Raw genomic sequence first — 24772 nt, 5'->3', positions numbered from 1 at the left:
TGACACCTAATGCATGTATTAGTAATAAATGGCGTGTTTCCATGGTTCATATGTATAATAGAACAACCTCTAAAGACACCACGCGCCGCTCCTTCGAGCAGGTGCTCTGCGAGAGTGCAGGGAAGGCCATTAAACGCAGCAAATCCACATCTAGTAAGTAAACCTTGAACCTATGTGTAAAGGTCTCTGTGGTGAAGGAACCAACGCGTCTAAGAAAGCCACACTACAAAGATGTGTTTTTATGGGACACTTTACTCTCCTTTAGAGAAAATTCTGTACATTAAAAGCACAAGTGCTTTAATAAGTTTAGCTCAAATGGAACCGGAGACTAAGCAGGAACGTGGACATCAAAAAACAGTGCCGAGTCGGGCGTTTATGCGTCGAATGTAGAGAGGAAGTTTACGACGATTTCTTTCAGCTTGGCGTCCGTCTGCTCGGTGATCTTTCCGTCGGCCCTGGGATGAGGATAAGAAGCAGGAGTTAAATTCCGACGGCAGATACCAGATTTGACCAAGTTAGTTTCACACATGGCTGCACTTTAATTGTACAAACACACTAAATAACCTAAAATGCTATTCTAGATCGTAATACAGTCTTAGTGATGATCACATGGCGGTTATATGAAGAGCACTTCGTTTAAGTCAATAAAAGTTGCAGAATAATCGGGGCAGCGAATACACAAGACAGTCTTTCCCCCATAGACCTTAACAGCATACCAGACATTCTATTCTTCATCACAAGGTTCTAGGATACTTTGGCATATTAGAAAAGATCTAGAACACACACTAAACCTGCTATAGCAGCAGCAGAAGAGACTATCAATAGAAGTATTTAAATACATCTGAGGGTTCCTTTTAAGACTTTTACAGGAAACGGCAGATTAACAAGCAGGGATGTTGTTTCTTGTAGACATGAGCACTCTTCAGACCGAAGTCTGACCATTCTGTACATAACAAGGCATTAAAACGAAGAGTAAAGATTGATCCCGCTGGTATAGAATATAGTGTTATATACCTGATGGTGGCAAGAAGTTCCTGGTGCTGGCTCTTGATGTGAGCAAGGAAAGCATTCTCGAATTTTGTGATCTTGTTGGGCTCCATCTTATCCAGATGGCCTCTCACACCAGCATAGATAACGGTGACCTGCTCCTCAATGGCCATGGGATCTGGGAGAACGAAGAGCATCATCAGCACAGCTAATTAAACACAACCACCCGCAAACCGGTGTTCCCCCCGCCGGGTATTCTGCCTTCGCTTACCGTACTGTCCCTGCTTCAGCAGCTCAGTCAGACGCACACCGCGGTTCAGGAGCTGTTGAGTGGCAGCATCCAAATCAGAACCGAACTGGGCGAAAGCAGCAACCTCACGGTACTGGGCCAGCTCCAGCTTCATGGTACCGGCCACCTGTAGAGAGCAGTACGGTAGATCAGCTTAGTAACCGATACGGCATTGAGAGACGTTACATTTCTATAGAAGAGCATGAAACAGCAGCCATATTACTTTAACCCCTTAAGGACAATGGGTGGTCACTAAACCCATAGAAAACAATGCATTTTGAGCCTGTACATGTACCGGCTTTCTATTGCGATCCGCATACAACGTTTACAACAGACTACACCAGGAAACTTGGACATATATCCCCCTGACTGTAACAAAACTGCAGCTTACCTGCTTCATGGCTCTGGTCTGAGCAGCTGAACCTACACGGGACACAGACAGACCAACGTTGATGGCAGGTCGGATACCCTTGTAGAACAGCTCAGTTTCCAAGAAAATCTAAGAGGAAAAGGGAATTCAGTTAAAAAGGAAAACCATAAGTAAGCCATTAAGCGATATTTCTTTGCAGCCAGGTCTTACCTGTCCATCAGTAATGGAGATGACGTTTGTTGGAATATAAGCGGACACATCGCCGGCCTGTGTTTCGATGACAGGGAGAGCAGTCAGGGAGCCGCCGCCGAACTGGTCATTCATTTTGGCTGCTCTTTCCAGCAGACGGGAGTGCAGATAGAAGACATCACCGGGGTAAGCCTCACGGCCGGGGGGACGACGCAGCAGCAGAGACATCTGACGGTAAGCCACAGCCTGTATACATAGAGAGGAGAGTCAGAAACCTATTCACAGCCAAGTATCTTCAGGCAGCGGAAGGAGGAAGAACCACATTTTGAGTCAATGTGTTTAGATTTAAGCAACCAAAGCCACTTGGTAACAGTCAAAGAAACTACATTGCCTCCGACCGTTACAACAAAGCAAACGTTGCACAAAAGCCTTACCTGCTTGGATAAATCGTCATAGATGATCAGGGCGTGCTTTCCGTTGTCTCTGAAGTATTCTCCCATGGAGCAGCCGGAGTATGGGGCCAGGTACTGCAGTGGAGCAGCATCAGAAGCTGTGGCGGACACCACGATGGTGTACTTCATGGCATCTGCAGAAGTAGAAGGGCGAGTTTAACCCCACGTGCCAAATTTTAAAAGCTTGATATTAGTCATGCGTGGATCAGACTGTCAAATATGTATTGTTGTGCCAAGATCTTGCTAACAAAGGTCACGCAGCTTGACCTCAGAATGTAGGAAGCCCCACAAGTCTCCTTTACTGACAGCTAATAGCACAATACCTGCATTAGTCAGCCTCTTGACAAGCTGAGCCACTGTGGACCTCTTCTGACCGATGGCAACGTAGATACAGTACAGTTTCTTCTTCTCATCGGTGCCCTCGTTGAACCTCTTCTGATTGATGATTGTGTCAATAGCAATTGAGGTTTTTCTGTACAGACAGACCAAGTGTTAGAAGTTAAAACTTAAAGCTAGCCTGCGCCAGACTTTCCTTCACATGCAAGATCTATATCAGGATGAAGCCAATCTTACCCGGTCTGCCTGTCTCCAATAATCAGCTCACGCTGGCCACGGCCGATGGGCACCAGACTGTCCACAGCCTTAATACCAGTCTGCATGGGCTCCCGCACGGAGATACGGGGAATGATTCCTGGGGCCTTCAGACCCACTCTCCTGCGGATCTTTGCGCCAAGAGGGCCCTTTAGGAAAAGCAGGTAGTAGATGTTAGATGCAGATCAGGAAGCAGTTTATCAGAAGTCATTGTCTGGTAAATTCGAGGAGTACAGGGGTATTTAAGCCATAAGGATTAAGCCTTGACCTTTGCTGCCTAGAACCAAGTTAAAAAGCAAGGGATCAAGAAATGGTGAGCAGCAATACATGTACTAACCTTGCCATCAATGGCATTACCCAGGGCATCCACAACACGGCCAAGAAGCTCTTCACCTACAGGTACATCCACGATTGCTCCAGTTCTCTTCACAATATCACCTTCCTTGATGAGTTTGTCGTTACCGAACACCACAACACCAACGTTGTCAGGCTCCAAGTTCAAGGACATGCCCTGGGGACAAGAAAAAGCCATAAATGAGCCAAAGCCAAGCTGCCATCACTGACGCACTGAATCATGTCAATTATAGTTTGCGTAAAGGTGCTGAACGGCAACTCGTTTCTTCACACCAAGATAAAGAAACATCGATACCCACAAGGTAGTCAGAAGTTCCAAAGGGCAGAAAAGCATCACGATTACTATTACCACAGCCTACACATGAAATATCCAGAGAAGGGGAATGGGCAGAAGTACTTGCACTGACGGCCAGGTATCAGCCACACAGCACCCTTAAAGTCACTGCTAAAATCTTGGGATGCCAGCATTAACTTGTTTTAAATTTCAGACGCCCAGATCGTTTAAGTACCAAGAATCAGTTTCAGATAAAGGGGTTTTGTTTCAATCTGATGAAGCCCGATTCCTTTAACATATAAAGCTGAAAGGAAACAGACATTTCAACAGAGATCAGAGCTGTGAACGGGTTGAAAAATAACAATGCCCGTAAGCTGAACCGATGTAAGACTCTGTGCCCTGCGTTATAAAGAACCATCTACAGAACCCCACAGCAAGATCAGTCACACACAGGCCTTAAACAGTCTAGGAAGCCATTGTCAGTCTAGAGACCCCGTCACCGGACACTTGGCTATCAGCTACAGTCCATTCAGCTTCCGCAGCCAGAATGTTATCCAACAGAAGCCATGGTCATTACCGGTCTACAGCTAAGGAGAAGGCTCTACCTTCAGTCCAGAGGAGAACTCCACCATCTCCTCTGCCTGGACGTTCCTGAGGCCGTAGACACGGGCAATACCGTCACCGATGGAAAGCACGCGTCCGGTCTCCTCTAGGTCAGCGCTGATGTCGGCACCGAGGATGCGCTCTTCCAGGATGGAGGACACTTCGGCAGTCCCTGTAGCAAGGAACGGCAGGGATTTTTAGAGAACATTAAAAAGGAATGCCGTCAGACAGGAACAAAGCAAAGAAGATGACTTGATACCATTATAGATTTTAGAATCGAGAAGGATTCTTCCTCACAAAGTTAATCGGCTCCTACGACCTGCGGAGACAGCAGGTGGAGATCAGAGCCAAATCACTGTTAGACACTCACCGGTCTTTTGAAGCCATGCTCCAGAGGCATGGAGGTTCCTTGTAGCAACAAAAGCTGCCCCAAGAGCTTTCTTGGACACCTAAAAACAAAAGTGTACAAAGTCAAAAACAATTGTTCGCAACAGATCCCAAATACCCCACTATTTCAGTTTCCGACTTATTGCATGACGATAACCCAGGAAAGCTACAAGAAACCAACAAACAGCAGCTACTGAAGTCATTAAGTTAAGGTCAAGGGTAAGGAGGACACTTATCAAGGGCAAGACGCGGACGGCTACCGAACAAGAGCGTCGGGGGTTCTGGACTCAGCTTATAAGACGCTCTAATCGTACACCTTAAAGAGAATCTCAGCTCAGAGAAACCACCCAGGGTAACTGGATCGCCGATGATCCGGAGTGCTATCTGCACAGCATAGCTATATACATACACATATGCACACACCAACACATACGTATGACACATTACAATACCCCATGGAGGGGAGACACACGCTCTGTGGCTCTTTTACATGACACATATGTTAACCCTTCCAAAGCCATGCCGCGGTGTATAATAAAGAAAATACCCCATAAACCGCAGAGTGATCCCCCACGCACGCAGATCCACAGCCCGCGGCAGAGCTCAGGGAGTGCGGGGGAAGCCCAGCCTCCACAGGCCACGCTGCAGCTGCACAATGACTGCCTGTCAGATGCCCGGATGTGCGCTGAAGGGCAGAGCTGTCACTCAGAGTAGGGCCTCGGCATCCCATTCACAGAGGGAACTCTGTACTCTGCACAATGACACGGCGTCCAGGGGCCCGCGATGACCTTCACAGGACAGAGCGGAACATGGGCTGCAGTCCGGGCTTCTAATGCGGAAATGGCCTACACAACGTATGGCGGTCATACAGTCGCCCCCCACGAGTGAAGCCAGTGAACCGGGTAAACCACGGTTAGCGGAGAAGCATGGCGAGAGGGAACCGGGCCCAAGCCGTGTACGCGGTGAGCCGAGGCCTCTGAAGCGGGGCCCTGCACTAGAAACTTACCACTCCTGCCTGGCGAGGCAGGGTGCGAGCAAGGGTGGTGGCTACGCGGACTGACAGCATGTCGGCGGTAAGAGGTCACTGCTGGAATTGAACGATGGTAGCTGAGGAAGATGTCCTGTGTCCGCCTCTCCGCGCAGACTGGAAAAATGGCGGTCCGGCTGCGAGCTAGTGTAGGGAAGGTCAACCCCGCCCACTGTACGCCACGCCCCGAAGCCGGCACTTCTTTACAGCGAACTTTATTGACAGGAACACACACGCTGCCTGTGGAAGACTTGTCATTGACAGGGCACTGTTGGTTGTATGGAGGTCGCGCAGCTGGCACAGACCCTATTGGAGAAGACAGCTGTCAATCACCCAGGGAATCTAGGATGATCACTTTCTCCAAATGATCATAATAAGTTATTTATTAAATTATTTTCTCACAAAGTGATCCAGATAGATCCAGCTGTATACAGCACGTCACACTCCAGCCCCAGCACGTTAATGCTTATGGAAACTGGGGGGTAGTTTTAAATTCACATGCTGTTCGCTTTGTAAATTAAAAGCCCCCCTATTACGCGTTTGCCTGCATCCCATTGTACAGCGCTGCAGAATGTGATGGTGCTATATAAAACAATATTAAGAACCTGCTAAAATATTGGTTTTTTTTGTGCACGGGTGAAGAAGGTGGGTTTATTGTGTCTTTTCTGCCATCAGATTCTGTGTTCTTAAAAAGCAGAAAACACAGATAGTCTAGTAGCATCAGTCATATGTAGATGTTATGTTTTACTTTACTGTGTGGTTGGTAGATAAGTGGAACAGCCTCCCAGCAGAAGTGGTAGAGGGTAATACAGCGAGGGGATTTAAACATGCATAGGATAGGCATACGGCTCCTGAATCTAAGACGAGACCCACGACTGATTAAGGTTTCAGTCTTAACGGGCTGACTAGACGGGTTCGATGAGTCTGATCTGCCGGCATGTAGAACAACATATGTGGTGATCGCGCATGCACACCATATATACAAGGAAGACACCAGAGAAATTGGGGCGATCGTTGCGGGTATTGTTTCCAGTCCTGGGGTGTGACTGAGCAGCCGACTGTCTTTGAAGTTCTGCTTTGTGTCCCACAGCGAGGATTTGCTTTACGGTAGCGTGACCGTGTTGGACACTTTTTTCCCCCCCAGATACAAATTTGGTTTGGTGTCACCGTTGCCATGTAGAGTACGTGGGATAGAACTTTATTACTCTGTTTTACATTCACCGAGGAGCAACGCAGCACTAAAGCCGTACTGGGGAATGACATATATTCTGTACAGCACAGAGCACACCGTCCCCCTGCCATATTGTCTCTGACTACTTTACCAGCTGCTGTATAAAGCAAAGTCATGGGCCAGGCTTTTCACATGTTTAATGCCACCATGACCGACCAGGCTGGCAGACAGCGCCTAGTAACAAACTGTGGGAACGCGGTTACTAATGCAGCAGGAAGTGCCCGCGTTCCCGGAAGTGACGCCACTGATCGGCATTCCCTGGATGTCATTATTGACAGTTGCGAGCAGTCGCAGGTTATAAAAATGTTCCCAAACTAAGCGCTCGTCCCTGTCAGTAGAACAGTTTCCTCCCTAAATATAATTTTACCAATGTAATAAAGTTATGTGATTTTTAGCCGAAAAATAAAAACATGTTCCGGCGCAGGCCTCTTGATTTTGCGAAAACTACTCGGTCATAGAGTACGTGCCTCCAGCAATATGGCGTAATCGCAAGGATAGCTCGCTTGACAGCCTCTCAGCCTATTGGACCATCTGTCGCGCTCGAGCTTGTGGCGAAGTTGGTTTCTGATTTGCTGCTCTTTTCGTCACGTGCCCATTGAAGTTCTGGCGCGAGCCGGGGAACGAAGTACGGTCGGAGGGATGGAAGACAAGAGCGCCAAGGTAATAATGAGGTGGGGTCACGTGACCAGCACTCCTGACATATGCAATACATGCGTGATATATATTTTCACACACACGCCACATGAGTCTCTAATATAATAGCTGTTACTAAATACATCATCCACTATATTAGAAACCTATGTGGCGTGTGTGTACATATACATACATACATACATACATACATATAAAGACAGGGTATCCCCATATTGCTGCAGTATCAGCACACACGGTACATTTATGTCTAAAGTATGACATTGAATACACAGTCTTTTGCCTTTGCACGCCGTATACATCGCCTCGCACCGTTACGTGTTGTTGGAATGTAAGCTCACGTGTTTAGTCTTCTCCTTGCTGTTTTATTAATTGGCCAATCGGATCTCACGGTTCGCACCTTTACAACCTGCCGGGGCAGTTTTGCGCCAACGCAGGAAGTAGCGAGCAGCGCGTCCCGATCTGGAGCCTAACCCTTTCAGGTACAATAAGCATTTTGTGTGTGTATATATATATATATATGTGTGTGTACATAGTGTGTATATATATATATAGCGGTAGTGTCACCATGGTCGGTGTTGGGCGCGTTTCCTAACATCGTAAGCTATAGAAACAAAGAATTTAATGGCAGATCCGTTGGTCCAGATCTGGCCCTTACGTGGGTCCATTGGGCCCCGTGCGTCATTTTGCGGCCCCAAGGCATGTTCTTTCAGGCGCTGCCATCGCCTCCCTTTGTGCGAGCTTCTTCTCCTCCTCCCGGGATCGTGCCCAGCGATTGGCGGTTGGGCTCTCGCGTGGGTGTGAGATGAACCCCCGAAGAGCGCAGTGACATCATAGGCATATCAAACCAATCACAGAGCAGTCCAGATGCCAGCGACCTATGGAAATACTCCCCTTTTATACTCATTTTTGTTTTAATTATCATGATGTGGTTTGGGTGGGAATGGATCGCATTTCATCGTCAGACCCGGACAGCAAGAGGTCTTGTGTCGACCCTACATTCTGCCCGTTTAGTCCGGCTGTAAAGACTCAAACCTTAATCAGTCGTTGGTCTCGTCTTAGATTCAGGAGCCGTATGCCTATCACATGTATGTTTAAATACCCTCACTTTATTACCCTCTACCACTTCTGCTGGGAGGCTGTTCCACTTATCTACCACCCGCTCAGTAAAGTAAAACTTCCTTATGTGACATCTGAGCTTCTAGTTTTAGATTATGGCCATTGCTGTAACGTTCAGCATCTAAATGTTTCTCTCCCGTCGCCTGCCTCTCTCTTCTCTCCCCCAAGCTGTATATAGTGAGATCTTTTAGCCGCCGTCCTCTGAACTCTCTCCAGTATTTATATAGGCGATGGATCGCCTGCATGCTTAATAGCTTAAAAATAACGGTGTCCGCCCTGATGTTGCCGTGGTTACTGAGATATATATATATATATATATATATATATATATATATATATATATATATATATATATATATATATATATATATTTGGGTCTTTCATTTTATCATCTGACAGATTGTCGCTTGGCTGAGGAAGATGTACGGCGACCGGCCGGTGCCGCAGTACGAAGTAAACTCCAGGAACGTAGAGATCTTGTACCAGCTGGCGGAGTGGAATGAAACGCGGGATCGGGATTTATCTCTGGTCACTCAGGACCTAAAACAGAAGTCCGCGGAGGTCCAAGCAGAAGGTTGGTGGCTTGTGGAGGTTCTGGGGGGGGGTATAACTCAGAGGGGCAGATTGCGTGCTTTGTACCCAACCTCATATCGTTTTCTTTCTTTCTTTTTACAGCAAAATGCCTGCAGGATCTGCTTACAGACAGTCTGGGTCCCTCCTACATGAACCTCTCGCGCATGGGCAACAACTATCTCAATCAGTTAGTTGATAGCTGTCTGGCCCTTGAACTAAAGGACTCCTCGTTGGCGAGGTAACCCGCTTAAAACGGATCTGTTGCTTTTCCTCAAATCTTACGTTTTACGGTTCTGTAGATTTTTTTTTTTTTTTTGATTTAACGTTTAGACCCTTTAAGTAAATGAGGAATATAAAATATACTAAAACGTGCCTTTAAGTGAAAACTGGTTTAAAAAAATGAAATCAAAAAAGGAACAAAAGTAATTAAACAAGGGGGACTGTTTTATCTGATGCACCAGTAGCGAGCTGTCACTCAAAACAAGCGGCTTCCATTGGGGTAGGACCTCTGTGTTTCTGGGGGGCTTCCTTTATGGTTTCTGTGATGGTGGCTGATGTCAAAGATTTGGGGTCACTTCTGTGCTGACATCACCACGGGCAGCTCCCCCCCCCCCCATGAAGCCTTGTGCTTCCCAGTTGTCGGGAGAACAAACATCTTGGTTGGCGCTCCAAAGGCGGTAGGGCAACGGTAGATACCGGGTCCTCTTTATTTGTCTTCTGAGGCCGCACTCCCACAAGGGCCTATGCGGCCCTTTCCTTTCCTCCAAAGCCGAAGGAGGGCCGCATCTTTTAGGGTCCACCCACGAGGAGACCCACTGAAGTCTTCGAGGAGGAGCGGTGGCCAAAAGACAGATTTTAGGACAGGAATTGATCGGATAATGGTGGCCCTGTTACAAACATGGCCGCTGGGTGGGCTGCAGCCATACGTACAGCATTCTGGGATATAATAGGAGGCAGCACCCAGACACCCTGTTCAAAAGTTTGGGGTCGCTTTTCAAAATTTCTGGCTGAAACATAATTGCAAAAGTGTCTCCTAACAATCAATTAGCCTTAACCTTGGATGACAATGTGTCATTGGAACACAGGAGTGATGGGAGTGATAAAGGGCCATTGGAACACAGGAGTGATGGGAGTGATAAAGGGCCTCTGTACGCCTATGAAGAAATTCCAATAAAAATCAGCTGTTTCCAGCTACAATAATCATTTACAGCATTAACCCCGTCTGCACTGGATTTCTGATCCATTTCATGTTATTTTAATGGATGAAACTTGCTTTTCTTTCGACCCCAAGCTCTCGAACGGTAGTGTGAATGAAAGGGAAGTTCTGAAAGTCATCTTTGGGTTTGCGGAGTTTGATTTTTCTGTGGAAAAGCAAAGAATTGAAGCACATTCCTTTAGTTGCTGTTTCGCATGGTACTTTAGGTGACGTAGTTGGGCTGTCATGTCTTCCTCTCCAGTTACATCCCTGCTGTGAATGAGCTGAGCGCGGAGCTGGTGGCGATAGAGGCGAGCAACGAAGAAATGGAGTTAGAATTAACCAACTTGAGGAAAAAACTGACTGAAGCTTTAGTGCTGGAAAAATCCTTAGAAGAGTAAGTGCAATAATCCCCATTTTTTTTTTTTTGTTTTGTTCTAGATAGCGGGAGATGATGAGCCGATGAGCCGATGAGCCCCGTCTAGTCGCTCATTCCTCCTGCTGTAACGACTCAAAAATAATCAGTCATTGGTCTCGTCTTAGATTCAGGAGCCGTATGTCTATACCATGCATGTTTAAATCCCCTCACTGTATTACCCTCTACCACTTCTGCTGGGAGGCTGCTCTACTTATCTACTACCCTCTCACTGAATTAGAACTTCCTTTTATTACATCTAAAAACAACTCCTCTGTCAAGGAATCAAACGCCAGTCTTCCACGTGGAAGGTGGGCTATTTCCCTATTATACTAATGACATCATTGCCAAATTTGCTCATTTTCCTTCCAAGGCTGTTACATTTTCATACTTCTGTTAGCATTTCATTAGGACGCTGCGGGCGTTTTTCAGAAGAGACATTTGTTATGTTGAATTAGCAAATTCTTAAAATGGTCTTATCATTGTAATAACCAGGAGGAATGTTTATGCTGATTGGAGTGTTCCACTGGTTGCTATGGGAATAAGACCACTTTGTTTTAACCTTGCACTGGATTCGCTTTTGATCTGTTACACCCACGCTGTTCTTATGGAGGGGTCAGACACACCAAGAGGGAATGGTAGAAAGCAGTTTTTTTTTATTCGATTACTTTTGTAGAGAATTATAAACCCTGAGGGCATCATTCATTCGCTCTCATGCATTCGCATAATTCACTCTGTTTATTCACTATATGAGGTTAGATGGATCTTCCCCGTAAATTAATCGCCTGCCGCAAACTGACTTTGCTGACTTGTGTGTCTGCAGGTGTGAGACGTGCTTTCTTTTTTTGCTCTTTTATATACTTTTTTGTTTTTATGTTACTTCTTTTTAAAGCTTTAAAATAAATACCTGAAAGAGATTAAACCAATCCCCCTGCTACAAAACCCTCTTGTGAGATGAGTCCCACCGCGGTGTCCTGTTGCTCAATGGGCCAGTTACAGGGGCGATCCTCGATCTCCCCCAACCGCCTATTTACACTACAGAGGATGTGCTGTGTCGGCCACCTCAGGCTGCACACCGTTTAGACGCCATGAGCCACAATAAAACATTGTATCCTGGTGCTCGTGTCTTAAAAGCCCGGCGTACCTTTCAATCTAAGGAAGACACAGAGGGGACAGCTGGGGGCCGCTGCCCTACCTAATACATTGAGGGCAGAACATCTGCGTAGAATGGTTCAAGATTTTTAATAATCACAGTAATCACACACTGCAAAAGTATTTTCTAGCGATCAGTGAGTTATTTAAATGTAAACTTGAACTGTGTGTGTCTGTATGTACACATGTCATATATATAATATATTATATCTGTCTCTTCCTTCCTGTTCAAGGGATCTGAAGAAGGCGGAAGAACAGTGCAACTTTGAGAAGGTGAAAGTTGACGTCCGTTCCCAAAACATGAAGAAATTGAAAGACAAATCAGAAGAATATAAATACAAAATCCAGGCTGCCAAAGTAAGTCGGCTTATAGTTTCCCGGCAGCTAGAGGAACAGTTACCAAGGTCCGACGTATAATAGATTGCAAGCTTTCAAGCCTACCTGGGCCGTCAGGCATATTAGTATATTCCTATGATATGCTCTGGACGTTTACAATCCATTATATGTCAGCCAATAAAAGTCATCATCTTTACCAAATTAACTCTATGGCTAACACGATACAACATTGCGTGTATAGCACGGGAGCAGACATCTTAACTCCTTGTGGTCAGGGTCTGCGTGATTTCTTATAGAAATGTTACTAGATTTATTCAAATGTTACTTGGAAAACCTCAAAAACAAAATTTTATATACAATGCCGTTCAAAAGTTTGGTGTGGCTTAGAAATTTCCTTGTTTTTTTAGGCAGATTTTGTCCATTAAAATAACATGAAATGGGTCAGAAATCCAGCACAGATGGGGTTAATGTTGTAAATGACTATTGTAGCTGGGAACGTCTGATTGTTTTAATGGAATCTCTTCATAGGCGTACAAATGCCCTTTATCACTCCCATCACTCCTAGGTTCCAATGGCCCTTTATCACTCCCATCACTCCTGTGTTCCAATGGCCCTTTATCACTCCTGTGTTCCAATGGCCCTTTATCACTCCCATCACTCCTGTGTTCCAATGGCCCTTTATCACTCCCATCACTCCTGTGTTCCAATGGCACGTTGTGTTCGCGGATCCAAGTTTAAGTTTAAAAGGCTAATTATGTTACAGTCAGAAATTTCTTTGTTTTCCATGAAAACAGCTGAGTGACCCCAAACTTTTGAACGCTAGTAATATAAATATAACAATGTGAACAGAAACTCTTGTGATTTAGATAAAATAAGTCCCAATATTGTGTTGAAGTTTCGAGCATCTGTTTTGCAGGACCAGCTTGCGGCTGCTGGTATGGAGGACTCGCTCAGCCATCGGTGTCTCGTTTCGCTGTCCGAGGTATTTTACACGCGTGTATTTTACACATGTATGTGTGTATGACATCATGCAGGTGTAGGATGAGTGAGGTATCGCTAAAAATTCTGAGGATTTTTTTTTTTAGACCGTGAAACTTGAACTGTTTAAATCCCCTGGAGAGATTTAGGAGATGGCGGTAACCCGCATACAGTATTTACTTCTGCAATATCAGATTCCTTTATCAAACTAATAGAGGAATACTGAGACTGGAACATGTGTAGTGAAGTCAACTCTCCCTTTAGTGAATAGACCCCAAATAGACTTAAGATATAAAATAAACTACGTTAAGTATCGCGCTGTCAGGTGAGGATCTGAGTTCATCTCGTGGTGTCTGAGGATTCATCCATCCCGTTAGGATAATACCTGTTCTTACTTTTGCTCGGTAAGGGGATATCTCTTCTATATTCTCAGGTTCTTGGAGGATTTCATAAACTGTTTCCAGCTTTGAAAAAAATACCGAACGGCGTTTAGACCTGGAATAAGCCATGTTTGTTTCTTCACTTCTCTTTCAGACGCTGTCCGGACTTAAAGAGGAATCCACGGCCACGAAGGAGAAGCTGAAATCTTACCTGGACCTAACGCCTGTAATTATTCTCCCCACATTTTGTGAGGTCGCGAGGATGAATTCTAAATACCGTATTTGCTCGATTATAAGACAAGGTTTTTTTCAGACCAAATGCTCTGGGGGGGGGGGATAGCTCTCGTCTTATATTCGAGGTCGTCTTCTAATCAGACCTCACATAGAGGCTAAGATCCAGATCCCCCACGTTGACCTACCTGGTACATGATTGGTCGCGAAGGGGTTAAAGCGACATTAAGCATTATTTTTCTGACTGTTTGCTTCTGAGGGGTTAAAAATAGTTTCATGTCCCTTTTTAAGGATCATAAAATAGGGCATAGAGACAGGTTGGGTTAGTGATAAGAATTCCAGCTGAATCCGCGAAGCCCCCGGTATCGCAGCGAGGGGCGCTCTGTTTTTTTACCTGCGTTCGGAGTTTTTATTCTGCAAACTGTGGCAGTTATTTAAATAGTAACCACGTTTCTGCTTCTCTCAGAACCCGTCGCTCGTTAAAGTGAAGATCGAAGAAGCAAAGAGAGATCTGGTAAGCGGAAGCGGGGTCTGCGGTCCGGTCAGCCGGTGCCGTTATAATCACCCGCCTCACGCCTTGTTCTGCTTTCTTCTAGAAAGCCACTGAGGCAGAACTAACGGCCAAGGTGAACACGATGGAGTTTGTGTTACCGGAGCAGAACAAGAGGAGATTGAACTGAGTTTGATTACCCGGCTTCTCGCTGAACGGCTAATAGCCCCCAGTATCGTTTATCCTCGCGCGCTGCTCATAAGAACCGATTCCTACTACACGATCAGCGATGTCTAGAATGTCATCATTGTAGCGGAGTCCATGCCTCGAGGGGTCAGGGCTGTTTTGGTGGGATAAGGGGGATGTACATTATATTAGGCAGATGGTCGTGATCTTCAGAAAGTACAATTTAGACAATTTCACGTTTGTTTTTTTACATGAATATATGTATTATAGTATTTTGATGAACTGAACTGTTTTGAGGACACATAGTAAAATATTAGAAAATGTTTTTTTTTTCTTCAACTAAAATAATAAATTGTTATGATTATTCATGCTGTGCGCTAGACTATACATCTAAAAACACTATCAAAAGAAAGCTCTATCTGTCCTTGAAAAAAAAACACTATAATTTGTGCTGGTACGCGAAAACGTAAAAAAAGGGAGAATCACGGTTAAGGAAACGAAGTGTAAAAATGCCGAAAAAGTAAAGAAGGGGATAAAGTTTGAGCCTTAAAACAGGCGGACTAGATGGGGCGAGTGCTTCTTATCTACCTCGAGTTCTATGGTTCTGCGACAACGTGGATGAATTAAGCCAACCTCGGCGCTTGCTTGTTAAAAATATAAAATAAATAATAAAAAAAGGCAATAAATCAGGCATTTTATCCACAATATATACATTTATTTCCCAAACACCTTGACCTAATCAGATCGTATTCTGTTCAGCAGCTGAACCTAGTACAAGACAACAGTTTTAATGGCAACTCGTATTATAGTTTGAAAAAAATAAGGCGTTTGCCTAAAGTAACAAATACTTTATCGCTACATTTTAAATTTAATGGATAAATATACTAAAAATAGAGTTTTTTGTGCGTTCTCAGGCGGTACAGTAAAGAATTACAGGCGATGGAGGGGCTTTTGGCAGAAACTCTCCGTTAAAAAAAAGCACTTTCCATTTTTAAGATGGACTGCGCCCCAAAATCCACACAAATGGAGCTATAATGGCTGAAGGTTTCTGGACAAAATAAATTCCTTAAGACTTTTAAAACTCGTATTATCCGCTCGACAAACTGCTGGGAAATATATAGATTTAAAGGTCTAAAGGGCAAGCGACTATATATATATATATTTTTAGATCCTTGTGCCGCCCGCGTAGAGCTTTTAGCCCCGGCACTCACTCATAATGCCCTATTGATGGGAACACAGCGGGCTAGCGAGCCGTGAATACCCATTCGCAGGCTTTTGTAAATGAACATTAACTCTTTACGCGCTTTGCCAGTAACTCTGGATAAAAGAAGCTTTAACCGAAACGTCCAAAGTTGTGCGTCAGCGACCGAGCGGCATAAAAACGGCTTCTCCTCTTTGGTTGGTTGTGTTGCTTCTTTTCGGCTAGAGCCGAGTGCATTTCGTTCCTAGTCCCCCTCCGCGCCGGGGATTAACCATTGGCAGGCTGTAGAAGTGTCCGCTCAGTGGGGTTTTGGCACGTGCCCGTCCACGTAAAAGTTTCTAGTGATTTTGGGGAGGGTGAACTCGGCTCCGTTGAGCTCCGGGGTGAGGAAGATCTGGCATCCAAGTCTGGAGTTCTCCTGTAGGAACGGCGCCATGTCCAGCATATCTTCTTCCCTGTAAAGACAATATGTGGGGGTCACCATCAAAGAAGGGGTAACGCGTCCAACGCGATGCAGTCCCTCCGATCCGAAGCACGTTTATCATCGACTCCCCCAGTCTCCCTTCCCAACTTATCTACGCAGCCCTTAAATTAAACTGGAATAAGCCCCGGTTCGTGGGATGCCAGATCCCATGAATTGCCCCACACAAGTCCCCCCCATCCTCCATAACACCAGCCATGGCCCCAGACCGCCAGCTGACTCCTACCGCTCTGTACCAAGCCTGCTACACGTAAGCACCGATGGACGAGCCGCCGTTCCAGTCCGTGTGACGGGTCCAGCCGTACAAACAGAGACGCCGGCTCTCCTTGAGTGCCTTGGGGGTCCAATCTCAGGTGTGCCCTCCCAGCCCCAAGCCACAGAATGCCACGCATATTACTTAAGAAAGTGCGGGATGTGTCCGGAATACCGCAGCACGTATAGATTCCATATGGGAGATCTTATCCGCTCACATCTGATGCATCTCTGGGCTCCGAAACTGCTGTGTAGACTAAAGGACCTGATTGCGTGATCGTAGTTACAGGTAACGCGGGGTCCCTGTAAATCCCGCCGCGTGTGAAAAGGCATCGAATCCCGCCGTTTGCACGCTGGCCGATCGCCGCTTCTCTTACCTTTCATCCGGCTCAGGGAGTTTATCCAAAACCTCCAGGTTGACGTAAACGTGACACGTGGAACAGGCGAGAGACGATTCACAGGCTCCTAAACACAAGGTGAGCATTGCAAGGGTTAATCATGTATGGGGGGGGGGGTGTATGTATATAAATGTTTCTCTCCCATCCCCCTCCTCTCTCTTGGTTACCCTTATTGAGAATGACAGCCTGACGTATTGTAAAGGATGTAACTGCAGTTAAAGGAGGGGAGGAATATCTCTACCCTGATGGGGAAAACCGGAGCCTTTTGTCAAAGCTGTTATTGCGCCAACGTACAAAAATATTCAGCTTTTGGGACTCTTCTGCAGAAGTCTGTTTCTGTATCCTTCCTGAACATGTAAAGGGTTAAAGATGGCCGGGAAATCTTGGGATGACCGAAGCTCAGCGGCCCGGTAGGACTCGCCAGGACGGAGAAGGAAGGAGCCGAAGTGCAGGTGGCTTCAATTCTTCCTCGTTTAGTATTTTGGTCTCTGTGGGCATCCATACGCAGGACCTTCCTATACGTTCCTTTTAGTGATTCAGGGGTTAATTTGGCTCGGCTCACCTGGAGAACATTGCGGCCAACTCAGGGACGTACCTGGGGGGGTAATTCCGCGATTGCCGACAGTTTTTGGGCACCTAGGCTTGGGAAATTTGGGACTTACCTTCCAAGTCGATATCGAAGCGATGGGCCAGGTATAACACGCTCTCCCCGACCTTCCCTTTCACAGGGATGCGCCTCCCCGATCTGTCCACAAACACGACCTCCACGCTGCAAAATAACCATATGTTACACAATATATGTTTTAGGGAAACTAACATAAACCCAACAATTAACTAAAAAAAACAAAAAAAAAAAGATTTGAAATAAATAAATAAAAATCTATATTTGATCCATCTAATCTTGCCAGATCTGAGAACGACGAGAGGTCAGAGACGACGCAGCGGATAACGATGTCTCAAGGAGGCGCTCGACAACTAAATGATGAGAACTCTTACAGTATATTAAATGGCGACGACCGGAGGAAGTAATATTATCAGAAAAAGAGGGAAGTTTAACAAACACACAATAACTTTTCTGGGGGTTTCTGGACACATTTTAGTAAAAAAAAAAAAAAAAAAGAGAGGGCGGCAATAGTAACCAGGTGCGCCCCCCAGTTACACAAATCCGTTTATTAGAATTTTTATTTTTATTGAACCAGAATAGTTGGGGTTTTGTATTAAATAATTTTTATTTTTTTTAGACTTAGAAATATAGGTTAAAGACAAACAGATAGTAAGATTTTTTTTTGTGTAAACGTTAGTTTTTATAGAGAGAGATAGTGGCCATTAAACTAAGTGGCTAGAAGGTATTCTTCAAAGCCAAGCGCTAAGGGAAAAGAGGTACCTCCCCTGAAGACTTATTTTTACATTAAATTCACATTTTTAATCATACACGAGCGCATTTTCGAGGAGGATTTCTCTGTGAGAATAAAGGGGCGAGTACTTACGTTTCCTCTGAGAGCTCGGCGGCTTCTTTACGTCCTTCGGACCGGAACGCAGCTAAACACAAACAATATAGATGATATTTAAATGAAAAGTTTGCGCGCAGACGACATTCATGCGTCACGAGATCCCTAAAGATTTGGGTGGTTTGGTAAACTGGGGCGATCGTGAGCTTGCAGTTCCTCGAACGCCCAGAAGGGGTGCCCTGGTGCACCGCAGTGTTACTTAATAACTGTATGTTGTCACATAACCCTTACTTTAGCTTGAGTTCCACTGTGACATTTGAGGGCCACATCGATGCTATGGAGGTTACTTATAAAAAAGGGATTCTGGTCTTATCACCATAGCAACCAATGGAAAGCCCCTTATAATTATATATCCTTATTTCAAGGAGCGATATACCTCTAACATTATTATTTATTGTTTTATATAGCGCCGCCACGTTCCACGGCGCTGGAAACCAAGACCGCAGGAGAGAACGCAAAGGGTTAAAGCGGAATCCTCCCTCCTTTCTTACCTGTAGTCCGCAAAGCTCTTCTGCCGTTCTTATCCTCCGGGGCCACCGGCTTCCCCGTCACAGCCGGACCGAGCCCTGCCGGTGTCTGCGATATCCCAGGGAGCGTCGTCATTTTAAAGTACCTACAGCCGGGTCCTCCGGCGCTTAGAGAGAAACGCAATCCTCTCCGTATGAAGGATGAAGCCATAGCGGCACCCTGGACTCACATGAATTACAGGATATGCAGGGGGATCACTTGTTTGGTTGAGATTTTCCAAAAAAAAAAAAAAGGAAAAGTTGCTTCCAAAAACGTAGAATTTTGTTGAAAGCCGACCGGTGAGCCTGCGGAACAAACATAATATATAATTAATAAAAAGGCATTCGGACCAAACCTGGAACAATAGTTTTGCTAGATTATGCGTTATATTGGCAATATATATATATATATATATATATATATATATATATATATATACACACGGGTTCAACAATGTGGGGTCACTTAGAAATGCCCTTGTTTTTGAAAGAAAATAGATTTTGTCCATTAAAATAACATGAAATGGATCAGAAATCCAGCGCAGACGGGGTTAATGTTGTAAATGACTATTGTAGCTGGAAACTTTTAAGATTTTTAATGAGATCTCTTCATAGGCGCACAGAGGCCCTTTATCACTCCCATCACTCCTGTGTTCCAATGGCCCTTTATCACTCCCATCACTCCTATGCTCCAATGGCCCTTTATCACTCCCATCACTCCTGTGTTCCAATGGCCCTTTATCACTCCCATCACTCCTGTGTTCCAATGGCCCGTTATCACTCCCATCACTCCTGGGTTTCAATGACACGTTGTGATATCGGTAAACACATCGCTCCAGCTCCATAGTGTGCACAGTGTGTCGTGACGGCGAGTAACACTTTTTGGATGTGATCGTCGTCAGCTTTTAATGAGCGATCCTGGCTCTTAGAAGTATCACTCAAACTGGGACAGCAGTTATGAGAGAGCGACACTGATCAATAAATGACAGCAGCTCTAATGAATGAGCGCGTCAATGAGTGACAGGGGGCTTCAATTAGTGACGTGCTGAAGCCATGAGTGACACTCCATCAATGAGTGACAGCGACTCTAACAAGTGAGCTCAAAAGTGAGTGCTGCTCTATGGCAACGAGAGACAGCAGCTTAGAGAGAGAGACAGTCGGTAGCATGGAGGGACAGCAGCTCAGAGGGAGAGACAGTCGGTGGCATGGAGGGACAGCAGCTCAGAGGGAGAGACAGTCGGTGGCATGGAGGGACAGCAGCTCAGAGGGAGAGACAGTCGGTGGCATGGAGGGACAGCAGCTCCGAGGGAGAGACAGTCGGTGGCATGGAGGGACAGCAGCTCCGAGGGACAGTCGGTGGCATGGAGGGACAGCAGCTACATTGCACTCACCTCTGAAACTCTCCTAGGAGATCCCCCTGCCTCTACTAATATGGCTGCTCTGTTGCTTCTGGAAGCTCCGCCTCTTCCCGTTCCGTTCTAACCATGGAATCTCCGACGCTCTCGTCACCTCGTTGATTACTTGGTCCTCCACCTCCGCCCCTTTCCTCTTCTGCCATTGGCCGGTTGAGACCAATCTCCCGCCTGTTTGCTCCATCGGAAGTGACGTTCGCAGAGGTTCCAGCGGTCGTGCGATGACATCTTGGCGGAGCTAGGTGTCCGGCGGTGTGAGGGAAAGAGCCGGCTCGTGGGTTTCCTGCTGCCGGCGGGCTCGGGGGATGTGCCAGGCCGCCGGTGCGCGTTTGGGGCCCGGAGAGTGACTCAGCCCCGAGCCGGTGAGTGTGCAGGGGCCGATGAGCCCGCCGCAATAAGACCAGGCCTTATCCGGGACCCCTCACAGGGCCTGCGGCTTTCGGTGAAGCAGCTGCCTTTAAGCTATGCCCGGTGTACGGATCCCAGGACTTGCTGCTAGCCCTTAACCGGGACTGGGCTTTCTGGGAGTTGCGCTCCATCCATAGATGAAGGGCGGCTTATTCAGCGTATGAGGCCTTTGTGTGACTCAGTCGCGGATCATATCCTGTGTCATCCCGCTCCTGGCTGAGTGTTGTTGGAGTTGTACATTTATCGGTGAGGTGACTGCTTTTAACCCTTAAGTATCATCCCAGCTTGGACCAGTGTGGAGGGGGTTACACAGCATTCACATCCCGCACACCTCAGGCTGCCTGAGAGTTATATTCCAACAACACATGAAGGGGAGGGTGTCTTTATCACCGGCCTCTGATGCCGGCTGAGGATGATAGGAGTGATCTGCTGTCACAGGGCTTCAGGGTGATCCAGTCTGTGGCTTATACTGATGTTGATGTGATGCTGGCTGAGGTTTCTGAGAGTTGTTCTCCAGCAGCAGTAGTAACCAATCACAGCTCCGTGTCTGGCTCTTTCATTGATAATAACTCCTATTGGGTGTCGTTTAACTCTTTGCACTCCGCCGAGGAGATTGTGCATGCGCGCATTTGTATTCTGTTTTATTAACGTGTAAAATATCTTCAGCTAATATGTATTTGGTAAATTTGCTTGCGGTCAACCCCTGAACCTGTATGCCCCATAATGCCCCTTTTTAGGTCAGACATCTTTGTGCTCCTGTTTTGTAGCCCGCCTGGTGTGTGATCGTCCATATTCACCGATGGCTGCAGCTCAGTACGGTCGGGAATGTAAATGGTTAAACCCGAGACGTATTAACACATTCAGTACCGATATCGGCTTAATAATCCCTGTGCGGTCCTCGTTATATTTTCAGCGTTATTTATTTGCCCTCAAAACATGTATTTTCTGGACTCTGGATAACATTTTTAGATGATTTTGGTCCAGACATATGAAATCCGGCTAGTAAACGGTAAGCTTCCACGCGTAGCCCCCTTTAACCGACGCATCTGCTTGTCTCGTCAGACCCTTTGAATGTTTGGACTGTAAGAGGCGCTACAGACGCTGTTGGCGCTATAGAAATAAAATATACTTCGTGCTATAAGGAGTTACAGCGCTAAGCGAATTCCTTATTTTCTATTATTATGCAGCGTATTCTGATAAAAACCTATCTTCTGCTTCTTATGAATATCGCGCCGTTCAGCGGCTTTTGTGCATTTTGTGGAATCTGGAATGGTCTTTAATGATCAAAATAGTCATTTTTCCAGATAATCTGCCTTTTGTTACTATAGTTACATTTCGCACGTTTTGCCCAGCCCGGGGCAGATTCAGAGCCTCCGGTCCCCACCGTCTGCCCAGTTCTCCTTCGTGTAAGACCCCTGTTGGAGAAACGTGTTTCCCCCACAGCTGTCACCAGCTTCGTAGTGTCTCAGAGGATCATGGGAGTTGTAGTTTGATAGCATCTAGTGAAGTTTGGGCTCCTTCTGGCGTGTATGTTGGGGTAGTCCCTGTGGCTACCTCGTTATATTTCTGGCTCATCGTTAATCACTTGCCATCAAAGCGTGCTTTTCAGGACTCTTCCCTTTTGGTGGGACTCGGCTTTATGTTTCCGTGTGACTCAGACACGCCGCTGCCTAACATTTTTAAATGATTCCTCTCCAAACGACGACTCAGCATTTCATGAAGTGTCAGAGGATCATGGGAGTTGTAGTTGAACGGCGCTTAGTGAGCTTTGTGCTCTCTACCCCCTCCCCCATACGATGTATTCTCCATTAATTAAACTAGTAGTGTTTTGTATAGCGCCATCGTATTCCGTAGCGCTGTACAATGGCTAGACGGGACATAACGGGTAGTACGCAACATCACAATCTGATTTACAATCTTATCAAATATCTTCCTTTTTAACCCCCAAACCCCTGCGGCGCTGGCAGTCAGGGGGTTAATCGTTGAGCCGCACGCATTCCGGCTTCCCGAGGGTTTCTTGCGTCACGCTGCGACGTGTTATCGGCGAGTGGGGGTTAAGCCGAGCGTTGTTAATGCGGAGCTGGCAGATGCAGGCACCGCGCTTCCCATTAGCAGAGCAAATCCCCCCCCCCAAAACCTTTAGTGATCTCATTAGTTTTTATTTTATTCATTCTCATTTTATTTATTATTTTATTATTTATTTGTTATTATTATATTTAGCGCCTCTCCTTTGACGCCTCTGGGGTCTCCTTTATGGGGTTTCCTCTCTCCAGCTGCATGAAGGAAGGAAGCCGGTTAAACTCGAGGGGGGGTCGTAGTCTCCGGAGCTCGGCTGATCCCCCAGAGCCCCAGATCGTTAAAACTTCAGATCGTTCTTCTACCTCTTCTGAGCATCGAACACACAAGCTGCCGAAGTTGGCGCCGGCTTTAGTGTAACCGGACGTAACGGGGTCGTTTAGTGTACAGAGCCCACCCAAATACCACGCTCTATTCTCATAGGAGGGATAAGACAGTTTGGCACCTTGTTTAGGGTTTATGTCCCTGTTGGAATATTATTATTATCCTTTATTAGCAATACAGATGGAAAATTTTCTTTTTTTTTTTTTTATATGTAGCTTTTTTAGTTTCTTGGGTCCCCCCCCAGAATTTTTCATTTTTTTTTATATATATATATATATATAATTTTTTACAATATTTTCCGTGTGGTTTTAAAGGCGGTTTTGGTGCCGCTTTTCGCAGCGTTCCCCGCGCTTTGGCCTCCGGCTCACATCCGAGAAGAGATATCGCGTCTCAGCGCGGGAAACCGAGCAGATCGTCTAACGAGGCCGCGGCCGCAACTAGAACCCCCGCCATGAATGTTTTATAAAGGATACGCGCCCTGGGGGGGCTTCGGTATCCGGCGGCGACGGTCTCTGAGGACAGCGACCGAGTGCGTGGAGCTTGTGCGCGCTGGTATGTTCTGTTCCCGCGTGTTCACGGGGAGGGCTGGCTTCATACATGACACACGCTTATCGCGCTAACTGAACCGTGTCTGTACTGCGATTACATGTAACTCCGTTCATCCGCCTGCGATCATCCGCAAGAGATCCAGACCCTCCCCCAATAGAATCTCACTGCTGATTGGTTCCTCCTATATGCATGTGATTTCATTCCTAATACTACTCTTACAATATATTTTTTTAATATATTTTTTGTTATTTACCCCTGTGATTTGGTAACTATTTGATATTTTTGCAGGCGATACACGGTTAACAAATAGCTACAATGAGCTACAATGAAACTGCAACCCTTTCTGCAAAAGCTTGTGAATGAATGAAGTCCTCGTCCCCCGCACCACCTAACTACATGCAATTCATAAACTCCACGCGTGGGTTATTTTTCTGTGGGTCTGTCCCCAAATCTCAGTGTTACCGTTCTGTACGGATCAGAATATCCCCCTCCTATACGTTACAATTCCCTTGATTTTTTGATTATTATTTTTTATAGGAAGGATAGGTGGAAAGGTTGGGCTTGATGGACTTTGGTGTTTTTTAACCTAAATTACTATACTTAGTTTCTTCCACTGATTAGGCTTTTTGGTAACCCCTGCGTCCCAGAACCCCCAGGTAAGGACAGAAGTCAGCTTTTGGTTGGGCGTCCGGTGACTCGTTTCCCCCGAAGGCGTTTATGAGAAGGCCGTACGCCGAACGCTTCGCTCCGGTGACTGTACCTCCTGTAATGCGCGTCGGGATTAACGCGATAGCGGACCGCGCTGCCATACAACACAACCCTGCGACAATGCCTTAACCCCTTCATGTCCGAAGCCTCAAACGCCGACCGCTTGCTTCCCAGCTCCCAGAAAGCTTTCTTCCATTTGAATCCCCTGTGATTTATGGCAGAGCTTGCATCCTTTTTTTCCCCTCCCCATAGACATTAATTGGCCGGCTACTACTGTACAAAAAACCTTATTGGCCGAGTACTGGTGCTGTAATCGGGAATATATGGAACAGCAGCGTCCAAAACGGTTTGACCCGCAGTTTTACTGTCCCCTACTGAAGACCTGGGGCTTTAACCATAAACCTGCCTAAAGGTTAACGGCGTTTAATGATTCTAATAAGCGATATGTATAAGAAGCCCATCTTATGTGTATACCACGGGGATCTGCAT

The 24772-nt window shown here is 46.1% G+C and overlaps 3 protein-coding genes across 3 annotated transcripts; 1 reads left to right on the top strand and 2 right to left on the bottom strand.

Moving 5' to 3' along the window:
• Nucleotides 1–232: 232 nt before the first annotated feature.
• Nucleotides 233–5661, bottom strand: ATP5F1A (ATP synthase F1 subunit alpha). The gene is made up of 12 exons (XM_053448262.1): nucleotides 5503–5661; nucleotides 4480–4558; nucleotides 4112–4281; nucleotides 3216–3389; nucleotides 2861–3027; nucleotides 2611–2759; nucleotides 2270–2421; nucleotides 1857–2081; nucleotides 1668–1775; nucleotides 1259–1403; nucleotides 1015–1165; nucleotides 233–455 (listed from the first exon to the last, which is right to left on the bottom strand). Exons 1-12 carry the CDS (start codon nucleotides 5560–5562, stop codon nucleotides 374–376), a joined length of 1662 nt encoding a protein of 553 aa, XP_053304237.1. The 5' UTR covers nucleotides 5563–5661; the 3' UTR covers nucleotides 233–373.
• Nucleotides 5662–7229: 1568 nt separating this feature from the next.
• On the top strand, nucleotides 7230–14824 carry HAUS1 (HAUS augmin like complex subunit 1). The gene is made up of 9 exons (XM_053457970.1): nucleotides 7230–7414; nucleotides 8924–9098; nucleotides 9200–9335; nucleotides 10555–10689; nucleotides 12093–12216; nucleotides 13112–13177; nucleotides 13708–13779; nucleotides 14251–14298; nucleotides 14381–14824. The coding sequence occupies exons 1-9, from the start codon at nucleotides 7394–7396 to the stop codon at nucleotides 14462–14464; spliced, it is 861 nt and encodes a 286-aa protein (XP_053313945.1). The 5' UTR covers nucleotides 7230–7393; the 3' UTR covers nucleotides 14465–14824.
• A 329-nt stretch (nucleotides 14825–15153) lies between these two features.
• Nucleotides 15154–19033, bottom strand: FDX2 (ferredoxin 2). Its single transcript, XM_053457968.1, has 5 exons — nucleotides 18792–19033; nucleotides 18280–18331; nucleotides 17455–17561; nucleotides 16772–16859; nucleotides 15154–16116 (listed from the first exon to the last, which is right to left on the bottom strand). Exons 1-5 carry the CDS (start codon nucleotides 18976–18978, stop codon nucleotides 15960–15962), a joined length of 591 nt encoding a protein of 196 aa, XP_053313943.1. The 5' UTR covers nucleotides 18979–19033; the 3' UTR covers nucleotides 15154–15959.
• Nucleotides 19034–24772: the final 5739 nt, after the last annotated feature.

Source organism: Spea bombifrons, chromosome 1, assembly GCF_027358695.1.
Source record: "Spea bombifrons isolate aSpeBom1 chromosome 1, aSpeBom1.2.pri, whole genome shotgun sequence".
NCBI classification, from domain to species: Eukaryota; Metazoa; Chordata; class Amphibia; order Anura; family Pelobatidae; genus Spea; species Spea bombifrons.
The sequence above is the reverse complement of the archived record's forward strand: the minus strand, read 5'-3'. Positions and strand labels throughout refer to the sequence as shown.

What these genes read in the sequence shown, in the direction of transcription:
- ATP5F1A (XM_053448262.1), bottom strand. Translation starts at nt 5,562, where the DNA reads ATGCTGTCAGTCCGCGTAGCCACCACCCTTGCTCGCACCCTGCCTCGC. An exon ending in AGTTCTCCTCTGGACTGAAG is followed by an intron (nt 3,390 to 4,111) that starts GTAGAGCCTTCT and finishes TCTTGTCCCCAG; the next exon opens with GGCATGTCCTTGAACTTGGA. An exon ending in GTAATGCCATTGATGGCAAG is followed by an intron (nt 3,028 to 3,215) that starts GTTAGTACATGT and finishes CTTTTCCTAAAG; the next exon opens with GGCCCTCTTGGCGCAAAGAT.
- HAUS1 (XM_053457970.1), top strand. Translation starts at nt 7,394, where the DNA reads ATGGAAGACAAGAGCGCCAAG. An exon ending in TGGAAGACAAGAGCGCCAAG is followed by an intron (nt 7,415 to 8,923) that starts GTAATAATGAGG and finishes ATCATCTGACAG; the next exon opens with ATTGTCGCTTGGCTGAGGAA. An exon ending in AAGGACTCCTCGTTGGCGAG is followed by an intron (nt 9,336 to 10,554) that starts GTAACCCGCTTA and finishes CTTCCTCTCCAG; the next exon opens with TTACATCCCTGCTGTGAATG.
- FDX2 (XM_053457968.1), bottom strand. Translation starts at nt 18,978, where the DNA reads ATGGCTTCATCCTTCATACGGAGAGGATTGCGTTTCTCTCTAAGCGCC. An exon ending in GCCGAGCTCTCAGAGGAAAC is followed by an intron (nt 17,562 to 18,279) that starts GTAAGTACTCGC and finishes GTTATTTTGCAG; the next exon opens with CGTGGAGGTCGTGTTTGTGG. An exon ending in CTTCGATATCGACTTGGAAG is followed by an intron (nt 16,860 to 17,454) that starts GTAAGTCCCAAA and finishes CCTTGTGTTTAG; the next exon opens with GAGCCTGTGAATCGTCTCTC.